General features: G+C 39.6%; 1 protein-coding gene across 2 annotated transcripts in view; it reads right to left on the minus strand.

The window, feature by feature from the left end:
* The window catches only part of PGR (progesterone receptor), a 37,956-nt gene extending 19,115 nt beyond the window's left edge, over positions 1–18,841 (minus strand). The window contains exons 1-4 of one of the 2 annotated variants that reach the window (XM_065044292.1): positions 18,606–18,841; positions 17,067–18,083; positions 15,706–15,857; positions 4,048–4,164 (exon numbers count right to left, since the gene is read on the minus strand). In XM_065044292.1, the coding sequence (XP_064900364.1) occupies positions 4,048–4,164; positions 15,706–15,857; positions 17,067–18,083; positions 18,606–18,820 (1,501 nt within the window). In that variant the 5' untranslated portion in view covers positions 18,821–18,841. Of the gene's footprint in view, positions 1–4,047; positions 4,165–15,705; positions 15,858–17,066; positions 18,560–18,605 lie in introns of those variants that run through there. The other variant, XM_065044371.1, reaches the window with a different exon arrangement.
* Positions 18,842–19,862: the final 1,021 nt, after the last annotated feature.

Here is a 19,862-nt window from a genome sequence, read left to right on the forward strand (position 1 = left end):
ATAAAGGAACAAAGCAGCAATGCAGAAGTAATACATCTTGGTTTCAATAAACCCTTTGATGCTACCACAGAAAATATTACCTGGAAAATTAATTCAAATTTGTCTGCATGTAATCATTGCAACACGGACTGAAAGATGACTGGAACAATTAAGAAAGTGATAATTTAGCAATACAGGTGAACAAGAAATCTTTGATAGACAGCCTGGGAAATTAGATTCACTGATAGGAGAAAAAAAAAAAGCGCTATCCTATTAGGTAGAAAAACAGAAAGGGGATAGATTAATGTTCCAGTTATGAGATGATAAAATCCAAAGTCAAGTAACACTCCCACAGAGAATGACAATTAAGGAATTACAAAAGATATGCTTTCATTGATATTTTCCTTCAGCATATTAAGAAATAAGAAGCAGTCCATATAGTTAAATTGGTTACTAAAGCTATTTGTTGCTATTCTATAATTTACTAACAACTGACTACAATTAATTTTACAGCAATTCAGGTTCATTTAATTGCTTTGAAATGAGATTCAGAAAACGGAACTATTGTCCATGTAATATTATGTTATGATCTATATGGTTGCCAACCCGTAACATTCAGTGGAAGATAAGTGTACTTCTCCCAGCAGTAAGTTTAATTTAATTACTGTAAAAAGAATCTTTAGAATCTCGTAGTTAACATCCTGGAAAATCTTAGTCCTTTTCACCTCGATTAAGCAACATTGGAAGTCTGCGTTTAGTAACTGAAGGCTAGCACGAAGAAACTATGGAGCAAGATCAAAAGAACGTAAGTGTATCTATGTAAGTTCTGAATGGCAGAAATCAGAAAACGCACAAAACATCTTAAAATATAATAGGCTGTAAACATACGAAAAGATTTAAAGCATTTAAAATTCAGATTTGTTAAAAATATCCAATTGCATAAAAATATGCAATTTGTTCCATGAACTGGAAATTTGCCTATGGATTCTTGCATCCTGGGGAAAATTATCTAAGCTCAGTAGGATCCTATATGTGAATCATACTGTGTTGATCAGCACAGCAAGTCATGGGTAGGAAATATTGCTCATGTGATACAATAAAGGAAGTATAGGAAATGGCAGAAGAGCGATAGTAAGGAAGATGAGAGTAACAGTAGAAAGAGCATTATGGTTAAACAGTCTATCTTGAGTCTTTTTGTTGGTTTGAATATTAAACCCTCATTAACAAATAACATAATCTGACTCTTGTTTTCCACATTTTTTTTCCTACATTTGTCTTTTGTTCTATTTTCAGCATTTAGCACTTAATTTCAATTTGTATTGAATAATTAGCTTCCTAATTCCCTCAGAACTGCTGACATCACTAAGAGGACCCGAAGTACTACACTCAACATCATGCAGCTGAGAAAAACCTAGAGATGCCACAGTCCTGGTTCCATTCGATATTCCCTTTTTTTCCATTGCCCCTCTGTTCTCTTCTCTGTTCTTCTTTTTGCTGCCAAAGAAGCAAAGTTCTTCTTTCCTGAAAGTTCCAGAAAGTTCTTCTTTCCAGAAGAACACCAGTCACCCCCAAAAATGGAAGACAGCTTTGATTAGGTATGTTTAGAAATGGGCTAGACAATGTAATGAACTGGCTAGACAGAACGACTTAGCAGTAGGTACAAAGAAACTATTCATACTTGCTTAGTAATGGTTGAGAAGAAAAGGTGATGCAAAGAGAAAGACTAAGTTTTTACTCTTCATACCCAATGGTAAAGAACTAAGAGTCAGAGCACCTTTATCCTCAGGTTTTGGTATCAAGTATGAGGACCTAACATCCTTGTATGAGGACAAACTAATAGAGACATTGCTAGCAAAAGCATCCACCTTTTTTCATTTTAAGTACCTCCACCCAGAGTAAAATGTATGTATTAAAAAGCAGTAGAAAAACTACCATCCCTAAATGCATGCAAAATGTAGAACAAAGTCAGACTTCCTGGCTGCTCTTCCTGTGTAGAATTACGATGCAGAACAATGCTGAAACACAACAAGTAGATTATGCTAGTGAGTCATCACACACCCTTCTTCTTGTTGAAGCAGTGCTGCCTGTGATGTTAAAATGCTTGGGGTTTAGTTATTGGTGTTGTCCAGGCTATCATACACAAAAATCCTGATTAGATCATCATCAGACTCTTGGCTGTGCAAAACTCACAGCCTGGAATGCATTTTTACCTGTATTAATTTACACCAGTTATAACCATAGAATGACTTGGGTCAGAAGGGACCTTTAAAGATCATCTAGTCCAACTCCCCTGCCATGGGCAGGGATATCTTTTATAGATCAAGTTGCTGAAACATTAAAAGACAACTTTACAAGTTGTTTCAAACCTTAAAAGACAGGCATTCTATCTGCCACGTCCTCCTTCCCAAGTCCCCATTCTTACCACGCATTTTCCACAGCCCACTTTGGACCCCTGCCTTTCCCTTTTCCCAAACCTGAGGGACTCTTCTGTCACCTGGCAAACAATGCTTCATGTCCAGGGTGAAAAGTCTGCCTTTCTAGTAATACTGTTTCTCTGATGCACTCCCACCCCAGCTCTGAAACACTGGTTCTCTCTGTCTCATCCCTCTTCCTCCGTCTGGTGCCACCAACATGCTTGTCAGCTCCATTATTTTTCACTGAGAGGCAACACTGACTGACCAAGGTGCAGGAGGGAGTGAGAAACCGGAACCTTGATTAGATTGATGGCTTTCATTAGTCTGTCTCCAGTGGTGTGGGGTGAGAGGGATGCAGTTTGGAGAAGACGACTCAAAGGTCTAGGGAGGCTGAGGGGCACAGAACACAGCCCAAACTGCAGCATCGCCTCCCCTCCTCTCATCCCGCTGGCTGCTCCCAGGAGCTGCAGCACCGTCGCTTGCAGAAGATGAAGTACCAAGGGCCAGCAACAGCTGATCACTGGTTGGGAACTGCTGATTTATATCACTGATAAATGTATAAACTACAAGAATGACATAGAATACGCAGAATACTCCAACTCCATACAATACTACAGGAGCTGAAAGCGTACAGATGTGCAAGGAAAATATCAGCCTGAAAACTATATACACATTTTAATTTACAAATGAACACGGATGAGCAAGATAATGAACTTAGGCACAGTATATAATGCCAGTGACAAAGAACACTACATAAAAAGCAGAGAGAATGGTGAGAGAGGTCTGATACACTAAAATAAATGATATTAGGATGAAAACAGGTTTTTTGTCTGTTCCTTTTTTTTTTTTTTAATTCCCTTTGAAAACATATTCTTTCTATCATCTTAATATAGCCATTTTCTTACAGTCTTTGTCAAGTATTTTGAAGCATTGTGCTGGTCCAAAACTTCATACAGCTAAAGTTCTCATGAAAAAATATGAAAAAGTACACATCATTCCTGAATGTTAGCACAGCAAAACTTGCCATGTGACTACCTGATCCTATACCATTCTCTCCCTGTGGGTTTTCAAAGACATAGTGCTCAATTTTGATTAATGTTGTGTAAAAAACAGTTAATCTGCTACAGCAAGAACTAATATAAAGATGAGAATTCCCAGCATGCACTATGCAAAGTCTATGGTGCTGGTGCAGCCTCTGCTTGGCCCTCTTCAGTGGAAGAGAAGGATATAATTCTATTGACGTATGCTCAAAGCAATGATGGAGAGCACAAAAGAGGAGATAGTACCAATTCTTGATTTTAGCATCAATCTCAATTTCCTTCTTTATTTTTTACCTAGAGCAAATTCTCTGATCCAAAATTATTAACAAATACACACCAAAGACACAATTCCTGCCTTTGCAAGAAAAAGAGTGTAAGGGTACACCATAGGAAAGAGACATTCCTACAGAAAGAATTTTCTTTTTCAGGATTTCCAGACTCATTAAAGAAAAATCAAAAGGAGTTTTAAATTATTTTAAATATCAGATAATTCTTCCAAAAATAACCTTAAAATGTATTTCTTTCCTTTGCAGTATTAAAGTTTAAACTCAAGAGATTGCAGGTAGTGTTCTTGACTGCCTGCTTTTCTGAATCAGATTTGAAAAGCAGCTCACCTCCCAGGACCATCCCGGCTTGACAGCACTTCCTCAAGCGACACGCTGGACAGTTCTTCCTACGAATTTTATCGACTATGCAGTCATTCCTTCCAGCACATAAATAGTTGTGCTGTCCTGTAGGCAAGAGAAAAACAGAATTAATACCATGTTTTCTAACATTTCTGTGTATAAATGCTCCAAAAATAACAGAGGATTCAAAAAAGTATACTTGACCCATTAAAGGACTCCATTTTATGCTAACTTTTAAATATCAATGTATTACTATTTAAATACAATAACTTATTTGGCCTGTTTAGGAGTGAAGCTCTCCAACTAAAAGTTTCAAAATAATTAAGAGATAATATGAACTAATTGAATTATCATACTATCAACTTTTCATATGTGAATCAAGCATGAGGAGAGATCAATTTATTCCTTTCAAAATTATTTTCATTTTACATTTTTGTTCCTGATTTTAAAGTAATTAAGTGAATTTTGCTTGGATTGATGTAGAGTTTGCAAAATTAAACTGAATGGAGAATTTGGAGCATTAAGTAATGCAAAAAGAACCCTCTAGGTAGAGTAAATGACCTCTGATGGAGAAGCAGTTTGTACTATACTTGCTGAAATACCAACTGAACAGATGCAGCCAACGTAGACAAAAAGGACAAAAAGAAGGACACCGTAACTTTTTGGTTTAGGTAGGTTTGTTCTTAGTTTCTTGTTTAATTCTGAATGACTCAGTTAGGAAGAGCCTGTCATTACTGTGTTAAAATGGAATTTTTAAAATGAAATTAGCTTCCAGCTGAGCAAAAAAATGAAATTCAGCTGATGTCCCAACATTCTTTCGGACACAAGCTTCAATGATACTTCCAAATTTCACTTGAAGAGAATAAAAAATAAGTACACTTTTATTTAGTATAATATTGATAATTTCTGTGATCAACTTTAATTTTGAATAAGTAAGCCAGGCTAAGGAAGTAGATAAGTAAGAAGAAATCAAAGCTAATCTTAACATATCCTTTCAAAATAAGCCCAAGTTTACCCTGTAAGGTTTAACTTTAAAATCCTGCCTGTTTGTGCACATCATCCTCTATTAATTCCTGCATTTTCGGTTTCTTACCAGTACCTAACATGAACGCATGAAAACATAAAAAAATAATTGATTTAGAGAGCAACAAAATACATCAAAACAGTATGGATAAACTACAGGAAGTAACAATATCATGGGTACATCCCCCATGGCATATTGTGGATATGGACCTCCAAATATAACAGAGATTAACATCAACCCTTTTAAATTTTCACTGATTTCTGGATAAGTACTGCTTTGAGTGAGCCATCTGATGTCACCAGTAGCCAACATGTCTGAGATTATGATTCTACTCAGATGCTGCTACTCAGTTTCTTTATGACTCTATTCTGTCCTTTCTCTGCACGTGGTAAAATGAGCAACTGTTCACCAATAACTTTTCTACACAGAAGACAAACTGAAAATGAATCCTCAGATGAGAGTGCAGGAGAAAGAACATTCTATTCTAACAAAAGAGCTAGTGTGAAACCATGTGAAACAATGTATTTGTTTCTGTGCAAACATTTTTTTAGATAATTAATTTACTTCTTACCCACGCTTTTAAGACGACTTGTTTGGTTTTAGTGAAAGAAACTTGATTGCCTGAAATTCATTTTGATAACATTTTTTTTCTTTTAGAAAACAACAGGTAAGTAAAACCAGCTGCCTCATGCATGGTCTGGCATTTTAAAAGTATTTTGTAATGGAGTAAATCAGTAGAAATTCTCATTTATGTTCTCCCATTAATTCGAATCCTAGATTCCTCCTTACAGGATACATTTCCAAAAGTAACCAAATGAATAAAACTCTGTCTTGCTTTTGGCAACAGACCAGAAAGCAAAACACTTATTTTAAACATGTCTTCCTTGGGATTATTTGCAGTTTTTCACTGTCTTGCTCTGCCTTCATTAGCTACAAAAGCATTCCCTCTTTTCAAAGGCAAGAACAGTTTTAAAATAAGCATTTGCTTTGGTCTTCAGGAAGTGAATATTATTTCATTCCTATTTAGTTCATAAACTGTATTTATTTATAAATATAATAATGAACAATGACCTAATATTTATTATGCCTTTACCTAGTTTATTTCTTGCCTAAAGTCTTCCTGATACCAGGATAAAAAAAAAGAAGCAAGAAAAAGCCAAAAACCTGCCAACCCAACCGTCCCACGAGATAAAAATCTCAGGTACTTCTTGATTCTTATGGTCAACCACCTCCTGGTCTTCAAGGCTATAAAAAAGCCACAGTTACATCCTGAGCTGGAATTACACTTGCATGTGAATCTTCCACTCTGCTCACCACTATCCAATCTCTACCCAACACTTCCCATCCCTAACTGTACTCTACTCATTCTCATTCAGATGCAGCTTATTTGGAAAACACATAAGGTTTAATTATTTTGTAGTCTCATCTCTTGTGGATTATCTCAGTCATCTGATTGGATCTCATATCTATAGATAAATCTAAGTAAATTTTCTCATCTGAAACAATTTCTACCATTCTGAGAAAATGCTATTTGCTTGAAATCAATATTTAAGTAGCAGCAACCATCTGGCAGCTTGTATAAGAAATGAAAAACATGCCAGATATTTGGTTAATTTCAAAATTATGGGACAATATTTAGTTAGATAAAGCTATGTGGAATTTTTTCATGGGAAGCTAAAATACGTATTTGAAAATACATTTGCAGTATCTCAGTCTTCAGGATCATCTGTATGTTAACTGATTGGCTTCAATATGTTAGCATTGCAGTTAGTTATATAAAATGCATTCACTAATGAAGTATCCAAAGACCCTGTCAAGATAAAATTCCTGTTCCTGGTAGCTGGTCATTCACTGTCATTTCTATGACTACTGTCAGTATTAACAGGAAAAAAAAAAAAAAAAAAGAGAAAAAACAGGATAACAGTCTAGTCACTAGAGCATGGGTCAGATAGTAAAGACTGACATTTGTGTTTCTTACAAAAATATGAATCTGGCAACTTTCTGGCAACTGCTGCTTTCTCAGAAGCCTTCACCCATGTTATGTTTCCTATACATGTTTACTTTTCACCTCTTTTTGAAAGTGCACACGGTAGCTCTCTCTCATCAACATTTTTCAGCTTGGAACATAGATTTGATTTAAAATATGGAGAAAAAACAGAGACAATTCCATCTGTTACTCATATGTTCCAGATTCTTGTAGGATAGCATTTTCTTTAACCTCCATCAAAGTCCTTTTGTGTTAGCAAAAGTGGAATTGCTAATACAAACAGGCAAATACAATTTTAATTACTGTAATGACTAATGCTATACTGGCAGGTTTATATGAGAAAGTGGTCAAAATGCCAATGATGCACACACACAAACAAGATCAGAGGTTCTGCTGTCAGTAAAGCTGTACAGACCTTACTCCAGCACTGAGAAATTTTAATCCAAATACTGCAGGAAACTGCACATACAGTGTCTTTAAATTAAAAATAGCAGTATTGATTTAGCTCACTGACATGCTGTAAGTCACTTAAAATCACTCAAATAAACTAATAAGCTGCAGAGGTTTTGCAGATGTGCAAAATATGGAAAACATAAAGCTTTATCCTCACCAGGGGTATTATATGCAAGCAGTTATTTGTGTAAGTGCATCTGTGCTGAATTGATGCCAGCCTGCACAGCAGAAAGGCTCTTGTTCACGAACTCTCAGTTCCTCCTCTCTGCAAATAAAAGCACTTTTTCAAATCTATTTTCTCCCTCCCATATGTGATTCTGCCTCCCTGTATCAATCAAACTGGAAATGCTTTCTTATAAAATGCTTTCTTATAAAATCACCCCACCACTGGAGGACTGTTCTTTGGAAAACATATCACAGTGTTTTACTTAGTCTAGTTTAAGATTTCTGTCTATAAACCTGCAGACACCTATCTTTTACATAACTTTGTAAATTATTTTATTACCAAATGCCTCCCAATGTCAACTTTTTGCTTCCTGAGAGCTAGCCTCCAGGTTTTGCTCAATAATTTACTACGAATTTACTTCACCTCTTACAATATTTTTTCAAAAATAAGTTAAATCAATAGGTTAACAAACAAACAAACAAGTAATTACTTTTTTAACGTAATTAAATTTAGAACTTCTTGTGGAAGCTGAAAAGAAACACGGTTTCCAAACAAATTAAATAGAAAACAGCTTCACCTCTATACCTATAATAAACACAATAGTGCAGATGTAGCTTTGGAGTAAAACTTGACTTCTGGAAGCTAAGACAATATACTAGGGGAAGGATCGCTCTGTACCTGCTCTGACAGTCAGCTTTTCCATAACTATGCGAACTCTCCAGCCTAGTTCATCATCAAAAACAGTAAACACAGCGAACTTGACCTCTGCTCTGATCTAAATTAACCACTATTCTATTTACACTGCTTCAATGTGCAAAACAGCAAATGTGGGTTGAGTTTGCCTCTCACTATGTGGGTTTACGAGCTTCAGTCTCGGGAGAACTAGGGATCTATAATAGACAGTTTGTAATACTGAAAATATGCCCTTCATGCCCCTGTATGCCATTACAAATCACTACAATCTCCAAGATTCCATACGCCTCAAATAATGTTTTTTAATGATTCAATACCAACTTCACTTCTGTGATAACATTTTCCCTAAAAACAAAAAAGGCTACTAAAGTGAGACTTAAGACTCTGATCACTTAACAAAAATCCATACACCCCACTGACCTTAACATGCATAATGTTTTCATTAAAAAAAACAAGTAGTTAGCAGGAGACTCGCTTTCAATTAGTCTATTGAAATAAAATTCTCATTTCCCACCTCTTAAGCAGGTGCCCAAACTACTACTCTGTACTGTATCCTGGTATAAAGACAAATCTGCTTCATAGCAAAGAATTTAGAATTTACAATTCAATGGAGAATAGAGGGGAAAGAGCTGATAGAAGAGTAACTTGTATGTTCCATCCTGGAATCATGTTCTACCTGAAATAACGTGGCATTCCTTTCTTCATAATAATAGAGTTCAAAGTGAATGCAATGAAGAATGATTGCACCCCAAGTCATCTGGCAGCCTGGAGATCAGGGCTGCAAGGAGACAAAGGGTGTTTGTCCCTTCAGGCACTGGAGATGATGGACCCAGCTCTCACGTCCTGGGTGACAGCCTCACCTGTTCTACACACTCAGTGATGGGGTCTGTGATTGTAACAGGTACTAGTAATTCCTTCATCTTTGTGAAGATAGTCTGTCATTCCTTTGCTTTAATTAAATGTGATTTTTAAAAGAGTTGAGTAAAAACATTTTGTTCAAAAAGAAAGTAAAACCATAAAATGTTCATTTCTAAGTCAAACCTAGAATTTTTTTATAGTGCATTTTGCTTTGGTGGACAGATTGAAAAATAATCTTTGACATAACTCCGCCTGCAACAAACTTTTGGAATTATTCCGCTCCACTGTCTACTGCTTTTAAACATGTAATCTTACAGTCCTCTGTCAGGTTTTTTTTTGCTAAGGAGAGCACACAAAATTGGCTTCTTTAGAAAGAAAGCAGCATTTTCAAACTACTATATAATCCTGCACTACTTTCCTTCTCTTGATCCCGATCTCAAAATCTTCCTGCCTTTTGCTGCGAATCCTGCAACACCATCAGCTTTTTCCTTCACAAATCGCTTCTTCAGACAGCAACCTGAGCACATGGTTTTTATGATATCTACAAATCAGAACAATTAAATGTAGCTATCCTCTTTTTCATTCATTTCCGGACGCAGTTAGAAGTTACAATCCTGTTTTTTTAATCTCTTTAATTTCATTGTCCCATCATTTACAAAAAAAAAAAAAAAAAACAAACCAAAACAAAAAACCCACGCAACCCAAAACCATCACAACACCTACACCACCAAAATGAAGTTAAATTACGTCCTGTTTCACAGAAACCATAATGAACTACCAAATCAGGATTACAATTTCATATTCAGTTTGTTTTCCTAAATTGTTTACTACTGCAACATCTTGAAAGACATAAAATCTTTGAGTCTAAATACAGGAACTGAAAACAGTAGAAATTATCCACAGCTAACATCTTTCGGAAGGAGGTGCTGGCTCTTACAAGTCAGTATTTCCAGTTCTTTTTATGGCACTGTGTCACAATTTCTCCTCAGTTACCATTTTTAAGTAGTTAACTACATCAGTTGTACAAATATGGAAAATTATGGAAGTGACAGCTTGTTTGTCAGTAAGGGGTCTCTTTCTTATAAATATAGAACCCGGGACTTGAACACAAAACCTACTTTTAAAGCACTCCAACTATTTCAGAGGTATACATCATTAAAGTACCATTTGTACTTCTTCGGATCCCTGAGTGTTGTATTCTTCCACCAACATAAGAAGCATTATATTTTATATCAGTCATCCCATCATTCTGATCTCAGTAAAAGTACTACAGCACATCACCATGATGATATTTTTCATATATATTTTCCTCTTAATCTTTGACTTGTCCTACAACTGAAACAGTGGGACAGAGTCACTCAGTCTAAGAGTAACAAAGGTAAAGAGAAACATTAGTAGCAGAAAAAGGTAATGTGCAAAAAAATCAGATATTGTTGTCTGTTTTTCAAAACATGCAATGGACAACTAACTACTAAAAAAAAACTTAAGAGGGGATCCATTTTACTAACTAGATTCTGAAGCGTAGACATCCAGTAAAGCAAGTAGCATACACTCCCTTCTTGGGCACAAAATAGGCACTTTAGGATGCAATTTATCTTGAGCAGTTGTCTAATTTTGATTAACACTTTAAAGTGATTGGTCCATATATGGATGTTAATATTGTAAATATCTACAGCTTGTTGCAACAAGTCTCACACCAAATATTGTCTTTAACAATAAGGGAAGATGGTATCATAACAATTGGACGAGAACAGGCTAATATTCTCATGGATCTCAATGCCTGCATGTAACTCTTCCTATGTTTTAACTGCAAAAGATTCCAGGTTGTTGAAATGTGCTCAGACATTAACTGATATTAAGCAACAGCCACGTGTGAACATGCAGAGTTGTGACTATGTATTACCAGGAAACCTCTGCAGTGCAGCCATGTATTACTACAGCTAATGGAAGATTGTCACATATAAATGATCGTTTGTTAAGTCTTTCCATTCCGTAGTTTCTATAGAACCACCTCTTACTAGTACACCATCAGTTCTGTGTAACAGATACACAGCTTAAGGAGACAGACGTCGTCAAGCCTAAATCTCAGCTAACAGTCTAATTATAAATAGTTAGATACTTATTTTATATACTTATTATATCTATTTTATACATTACAGAAATATATTAGCTACCTTGGGTGATATGGGTCAGATTCATATGACCCAATGCAGACAGTGTACATCATCACTGGACACTCCTTTTAAACTCAGTACAGAAAAATACTTACTGTTAGAATTCTGTTATTTTCATCCCAAGTAGGTATCTAAAATAAGTCAGTGAATTACTTCCTAGAAGTTCCTGTTTCTCTCTGTTTACTGTTAAGTGAACTTAAGATGAGCAGTTTGGGTTACTCATGTTGTGACCAGCTAAAGTTAGAACAAAGGAGCACCAGCAACACTGAGCAGACCGTTGCTGGTGCTCTTTAACACATGCAGTTTTACACTACCTGAAATAGCTTCTATTCCACCTGAAAAGATGTTTAACATTAATACTTGATCCTGCTTCTAAAATATTACATAAAGTTAAGCCAAGAATTTTAGCAATTCACACTTTTGCAGCTGATTGTGTTCCAAGCCGTGTCTATCAGGAAACCAGTAGTAAGACACAAAGAGAGCAGTAGGAAGCCCAGCATTAGTGCAACAGCCAAAGTACCAGAACAAAATCAATCTTAGCTCACTCATTGTGCCTAATACAAATCAATTCATCCAATCAACGTTTGTCAAATGGCTGAATAACAAATATTTTTGAAGTCAGAAGTACAATGAATATATACAATTATTTATCGGTGCAGATTTTCCTTCTTTCCCTTTTCATGATGCAAACTCTTTGTTCTGACAAAAGTAACATTTCCCACTTGAATTTTAGGACCCTTGATGAAATAACTTTGTATATTTGAATTTGGAAATGCACTTAGCTTCCTGTACATTAGCACATTTTGGTCATGTGTAAAATAAAAGAGCTTTAATAATATTAACTCTGATATATTAAAAGTATTTTTGTCTCTCAATTTGCTGTGTGTCTGCTTTGTGCATTTGTACGTTTGAATGATTGTATGTTTTCTACTTTATGAAACTTTCATGACTATCAAGTTTACAATACACGCTGTACCAAACTCTGATCCCAACATCCAGCCTGGAAAATTGGATTAAAAATTGCAAACGCCTGCAGAGTTAGGATAAAAAGGAACATTTTACATCTGCCTCATCAATTTCACAGACAAAAGGGTCTCTATAGTATTGCATTTCACTCTGTTTTCAAAGAGAATTTTCTATTAGTAGCTGGTATTTTTTTTTTAAGATTCTGCCATGCTGTCCCATTTTACATTTTTAAGCTATATAAAAGTACTGTTTAGTCTAGCAATTTTCCTTACGCATAGTATGTCAGTATTTACAGAGTGAATCACCCTGTCATCACAAAACTGTCTATACATAACACAAGTCAGATAAACTTTAACAGAAATTTCAGCTGAAGCGACAGTCAGCATTCATACTGTGTAGATACAGCTTATCTTTAATTCTTCCACCTTCCTCCACAGGTACCTCTCCATATACAGAGTGAAAACTCATGTGGAAATGCTACTTTCTGTCAGGAAGTGTTCACCAAATTCAGGTCTCAGAGAGAAGAGAAGTTCACACTACTACATATGTTTGGGCTTGTTCCCTTATGCTATTATCTGCACAGCTTGAAGCACATATCCAAACTAGGCAAATCTGCTACACAATCACTTGATAAATTTTGTCATAGGGCACCAGGTGTTTAAACAAACCAAGAGTTAGTTTCTGACCCATCTGCTGTAATATCACGTATTCATGTTGGTCCCCAATTCTTCAAGTTTGGGAAACTAATTTTCATCAGATGTCAATATTATAAACAAAGTGCAAAGTGCAAAGGAAAGAAAATGCTTTATATAAATACAGAACAAAAATGAGAAGTGGGACTTCATACAGAAAACACAGCACTTCAATTTTTTTCATGATCTAGGTTATATTAATTTTTCACCAGTAAAATTAGTGAAAAGGAGACGCTTTCAACTAGAAGGCAACACTGCAGGTCACCAAGAAACCACGTGTTAGCACAAGTGTAACTCCAGAATTCCAAACTTTACATGGAGGATTCCTGTTCAGGACAGAAATTTTACTACGTTACACAAGCATTTTGATCACAGTTGCCCTGCATGGTTTTACGTGAAGATATTTTTCTAACACATTATTAATGACCACTTGACAATTTACTGCTAAAACATTAAGAGTTCACGTCTTAATCTTCATTCTCCTAAAGCACCATTAGACGTATCATAACCTAGTTTTGTTACCATGAACAAGATATATTGGTAGCACTTAAATAATGCCTGATCATCAACTGCAAATTACTTTGCAAATTTAAAGATGTAAATAATGCATTCCCACTCAAAGAAATCATGGGCAGGAGGACATTTAACGTAGGAAAAATGTTTCAAGTTCATATAATTGCTACAGTGAATATTTAAACACTATTTTCTATTGCATTTACAATAAAAATATTCTGTTTCTTCTTACAGAAGAGTAATTTGTCACTTTTATTTCCTATAAGAAATAAACAAAAAAGTACTTTAAATGAAATAAACTATCTACCCATAAATGGGATTACTTCAATGCTAGTTATTATATCCTGTGCTTCCATTAAAAAAAAGAAATTAATGTCCTTAAGGAACTCTGTAGACTTGTACTTTCTCTACAAAGGTAACTGTATCTGTTCCTCTTACTCATGCCCATGCTGCTCGTACCTGTTATTCTTTCCCATAAGACTAAAAAGCCTGTATTTTTAGTTACTATAGTCAGGTAGTCTGAAGTAGTTGTCCATTCTTTGAATATTGTAACCAAAAAACCCAAACACACTTCCTCACCATACTCTCAGCCTTTGGAAACATTTAAAAATTGAGAGTATGAGGTTGCTACTTAAAACATAAACATTTTGTTTGTGTAACTGTGCTGATCGCTTATTTCTCTGAATATCTATACTCAATCTGGTAAGATTCTTCAAGTACAGACTTTGATTAAATAATCAGTGAAAATAACCTTAAGATATTGCTTCTACTAATTTACATGCCTTCTTAATATTTACCACTAAAATATTAATGCTGAAGAGTAAGAAGATGTTTTTGAGCAGGTTCACCTACTGCACAAACACAACATGATATTCGTTTAGGAAAGAGATTAAATTTAAAAGTGACAGAACCAAATAAAAATTAAAATATTAATATATAGATGAAAAGTGAATAATAAATCTTATTTTAAATAACAGCACTCATAAATTACTTTCTACTATGCGTGTTTCTAGTGGCTCTCTGATGATTCCCATTAAATGCACTAGAGAAAATGCAGCACTAGCTCCAAAGTCCATCTAGCCCACCTAGTCTGGTGTTATCACTTTGCTAGTATCTAGTAGTTTAAAGGAAGAACATGCACGTATGCTTAACGTAGAAAGTAACAGCACACTAAAACAAAAATTCTAACTATGTTATTTTGCTAAGCTTTTATTTTTCTAATATTCTCCTTTTCATTTGAAGAGCAATAAACCCTACGAAAGTTGAATAAACTATGTATCACAGCAAGAAAATACATGATGCAATTTTATTATTTTAAGGAATCCTATACATTGTAAAAATGTTTTTTAAGCCTACGGAGCAGAAATTGGAACATCCTAGTTTTGACAGGATCAGATAAAAACCAAATAAGGAGACAAAGCATAAAATGTAGAAGTATTTGTTTTACTGCTTCCTCAGTTGAACTACATAAAGCAATCTGCTCTTATATTCAAATTCAACACTTCAGTGGACAAGCATATAATATAATCCAAAAATTAAAAAATAAACATAGGTATTCCTACTGTTTTTTTAAACCTGCAGCTTGACTTTGCAATTTAACATCTATTTGGAACAAAACTCAAACCCATTTATTATTATTATTATGACTTGAAATAGTTCAGTGAAACTTGAAATATTTCCATAAATCTCACGAAGCCAAATTCTGCATCTTGCAAGTAAGAAAAATTCCACTAATTCAAAAACAGAATGAAGCCAAAATAAACTGTTATCTGTTAATCATTAGTTCATATATGCAAAATTTTCCTTCAAATAGTATTTATAGTTTTTAAAACAAATTGTTTAGCACACAAGATTTTTATAGAACTGCCTACTTGGAAAGAGTAACTGATAAACAGTAAATAATAAATAGCAAGTAATGAAAGTAAAACAAATAATACTAGGAAAATCAATTCATAGATAATTTAACTGGTATTCACTGTACCATTTAAACAGTTACCAAAACAAAAAACATTGCTAGTCAAAACATTTTTAAACATCAGTAATAAACAAAAGGTATGTCCTTAGCAGTGGCCTACAGAGGTACATTTGAAATAATTAGGAACAATGGCATCATATAGTACCTTCCATTGCCCTTTTAAAGAAGACTTTACAGCTTCCACAGGTAAGTACTCCATAGTGGCAACCAGAAGCCTCATCACCACAGATGAGACAAATCTTCTGGGGTAGCGATTCAAAACTGTACTGAGGACTCTGGGTGGTTTCTGTATCTGGCCTTCAAAAGAGAAAGAATTGAGAGAAATGAAATATGCAGTTTTGCGACAGTTAACTACTTACCTGTGTTAATCAGTTTTATACTCAAAACTTCATTTTTAAATTTGTAATCAAGCTACCAAAGGACAAGAACAAAACAAAGTACATCTGCCTTTCTGCTTAAAGGTTTATCTCTACCAGGCTAAAAGGCACATTTGCAACATTGGCCTAGTCATTAAACAGAAAAGTTCTGGACAAAAATAACAGTATTATTTTCACCCGTTTTAGCTAAAGAGAGGTACAATCTAGGAACTGTGTTAAAATGTTAATCTTCCTCAGATCAACAGCTCTTGTGAGTAAAGCCATACTGACTGATACTCTTTTTTCCTGTACATAGAATGGCATGGTGACAGAATCAAATGGAAGTCGAATCTCAAATGTCCCTTTCACATGGGAAATAACTAAATTTCATCTCAGCTACAAAAATCTTTAATACCTGTTGCTTCCCATTCAGCTGTAGCATTCTCATCAATAACTATGATGGGCACATCGAGAAAAGGGGACGTGCTCGCAAATTTCTCTCCAAGAAAAGAAAGACTAACATACTTAATCATTATGTTTCTAAAAATCACGGATTTCCGCTGAAACTGTAGCACTGCAGATACATTTGCATACATTTCTAGGTAATACACAACATGGTGGCATCGTAGTAAGCCACTTCGTTCTAACAAATCGATATACATGTGTTTCAGTTTTCTTTTTTGTGTGAAATTAACTGGGGTTTATTCCAAGTCGGGGATAATATTTTAGAGAATATTTGGCTATTTATGAATATTGTCTCGCTGAGGGTGAGCACAGCCTGCAGAACACTCTGCTCCCCCTCTCTGGGGACGGTCACCTGCTGGGACATCAGAGGCGCTGAGCCCCCGGCAGACCCGGGGGTGCCGCTGCACAGTTAAGTTGTGCTGGTGTCACGCACACCTGGGACACCTCGGCGTGCACCAGCAACACAGAAAATGGAAACGCGGCTGCAGCTACTGCCTAAAAATTCAGACGGGGCTCCCGTCCTTCCCTCGGCACCATCCCACAGACCCCGCAGCGCCAGCCTCCCACTCCGCGGTCGGTCCTGAGGAGCAAGCGCGGATCTCCCACCAGCTGCGCGACCCCTCGGCCCGTCCCCTCAGCGAGGGCGCCCCCGCGCAGGGTCTGGCCGCCCGCGCCCTCCGCTTACCGCACATATCCGAGGTAGGGCTGGCACAGCGGGGGCAGCCCCTCCTTCAGCACCGCCGCCGGGAAGCCCAGGGGCTGGTGCCCGTTGAGACCCAGGGGCGGGTAGAGGCCCGGCGGCGCGGCCGAGGTGGACGGCAGGCTGTCGGGCGGCGCCGCCGCCGCTGCCGGCCCGTAGGCCCCGGCCAGAAGGGTGGGCTCGGTCTTGTAGAGGACGCACTCCAGCGAGGGCTCCGGCCCGGCCCGCGGGGGCTGCGGGTACTCGGCGCAGCCCGGCGCGGCGGCGGCCCTGCCGCCCGGGTAAGGGGTGGGGAGGCCGAGACCCTCCTCCTTGATCTTCAGGGCGGGCTGGAAGTCGCCGTAGGCGAAGTGCCCGTCCTTGGGCTCCGCGGGCGGGAAGGCGAAGCCCGGCAGGTCCGGGGGCGAGGAGCGCGGCCCCGCGGCGCCGCCGCCGCCCTCGAACTCGGCCACGTCCAGCAGCTGCCGCGTGCGCGACGCCAGGTACGCGGAGTTGAGCGGCAGCAGCGGCACGTGCAGGCACTCCTGCCCCGCCGCCCCGGGGGCCTCGCCCTTGGGCGCCGCGGCGGGACCCTCGGCGCTGCCCCCCGGCCCCGTCGGTTTAGCCGCGGCGGGCACGGCGTCGCCGGCCGGCCAGAGCGGGGCGGGCCGCGGCGCGGGGGACGAGGGTTCGAGCGCTGCCGGGACGGCTTCGCTCGCCTTGTGCAAGGGACCGCGGTTCATCCCGGCGTCGGGCGCCTCCGTCCCGAAGAAGGACCAGGGCGCCGCGGGCACGGCGGAGCCGGCATGAACCACGGGCGCCAGGAAGGTGTCCAGGACTCTGTCCAGGGAGTCCTTGTCCGAGAGGGAGCCGCTCCCCGGCCGGTACGAGAGAGAATCCCGGTCGTCCTCCTCCCCCGGCTCCTGCCGCGGCTCTTCCTCCTCCTCCTCGTCTTCCTCTTCCTCGTCGCTGCTCTTGGGGTAGAGCAGCCGGTCCAGGGAGGCTTCGATGGTCTCCGCTTCCCTGCGGAAAGGGTCTCGGTCGGGCTGGCCCTGCAGCAGGACTGGCCCGTCTCTGGCAGGCGGAGGCGCTCTGGCCTCCTTGGCCTTCACCTCGGTCATGCTGGCCCGGGACAGCGCTGGGCACCGGTGACTCTCCGGCCCGGGAGACGGCCGCCCTGGGTGCAGGCGGCCGGGCGGCTCCTCACATCCCGGGCGGCTCCTCACATCCCGGACGTGCCCGCTGAGGCGGCGGCGCACGTCCCGCTCACATGGCACTGCCTTCGGGGGGGCGGCTCAGCCCCGGCCCCCGCCGCCGGGATGGGAGCGAAACGGGGCCGGGGGCTACGAAGCCCGCAGGAGAGAAACGACCGGAGCGTGCGGGAGAGCGGGGTCCCCGCCAGGCTCCAGCGGCGCCGTTGCGGGCTGCCGCTCGCTGCCCCGGTTCCGCGCTCCGCTTTTCCCTCTGCTGCGCCCCGCCGTCCCCGCTCGGCCGCCGGCTCCACGCCCCCTGCCCGCCCCTCCGCGCCGCCAGCCGTGCCCTCACCGAGGGGCCGCGCTGCCCCTGCGGGTCACCGCCTCGCCCCTCCCGCCCCTCGCTCTCCGCCTGCCAACGTGGGCGTCCCCGCCGCCGCCCGCCGCTCCGCTCTGCCTCCGCGGGGCAGCCGGTCCGGGCACCGCGTCTCCCCAGCACCCTTTCCAGCGGCTCCTCCTCCGCTCCGCCTGTCCCGGCACGTCCCTCCAACCCCTCTCCCCTCGCATCTGTCTCCCCGTGCTTCAGGTCTGCGCTTTCCGACCTCCCCCCGCCGCCTGGCTTTCTCCTTTGCTTTCTCATCTCTTGCCCCTCATCTCTTCTGCAGATGCCCCGTCTTCACGCTTTACCATCCTGAGAAGTGCAGCTCTGGACTGTGCACAGGCTACAAGCAGGTTGAGTAGGTCGGTGTTTTGGAAGGCAGAGAGAAGACTAGCTTCACTCATTCGCAGTGACTACAGTATAATCTTACTTTTGTGTGCTTTCCACTGTCCCCTTCAGACATTCGCTGTAATTTTCAGGATTTAGCTCTGGCCCAGTGCCTCTCCTGATATAACATCCATTTTTCCAGTAGCAAAACAAGGCGTTGTAAAGTGCCTCAAAGTATCCTCTACGCACATTTTTTCTACATGTTTGGAAGACAGGGCATTCTTTGCTTCTAATATTTTCCTTTAATTACTTTGTCATGGTGAATGAGAGCACATTTAAAATGGACCTGGTTTACAGAGGCTGGCTGATTAACCTGCATTAGCAAGTTACAATCCAGCCCAAGTTAGTTCTGACCAAGAAGCTGTCACCAAATAATTGCTGCTTGGCATTTTATATAAAATCCTGACTTCTTGGCAGAGCCCATTTAGCTCAATAAAACAATTGAAAAACAACCAAACCCTTAATATAATTTGCATCATATAGCAGTCTCAGAAAATAAACTTGTGCTAGAAGTTAGAAAGAATAAATTAGTGTAGTAGTCCTAATGACTTTGAGTAGTATCAGTGTATTTTTGATCCATAGATAAATGTGTACTGTTACATGCTTGTTTATGCTCTGCAAGTATAACAGGCTTTACAGAAAATACTTTTTTTTCAAAAACTCTGATCATGAAATAGTTACTTTTGCTATTCTGCTTTGAAAATATTTTCAGACTGAAAAAGGCAGCTTCTTGGGAAAAACAAAAACAAAACCAAAACCAGAATGATTTGAAATTATTTCAGTGTTCTGAAAGCTAACATCAGAAATCATACAGGACAAGTTTATAGAAGCAGTGGCTTCAAA

This window comes from Columba livia, chromosome 1 (assembly GCF_036013475.1).
Source record: "Columba livia isolate bColLiv1 breed racing homer chromosome 1, bColLiv1.pat.W.v2, whole genome shotgun sequence".
Classification (NCBI taxonomy): Eukaryota; Metazoa; Chordata; class Aves; order Columbiformes; family Columbidae; genus Columba; species Columba livia.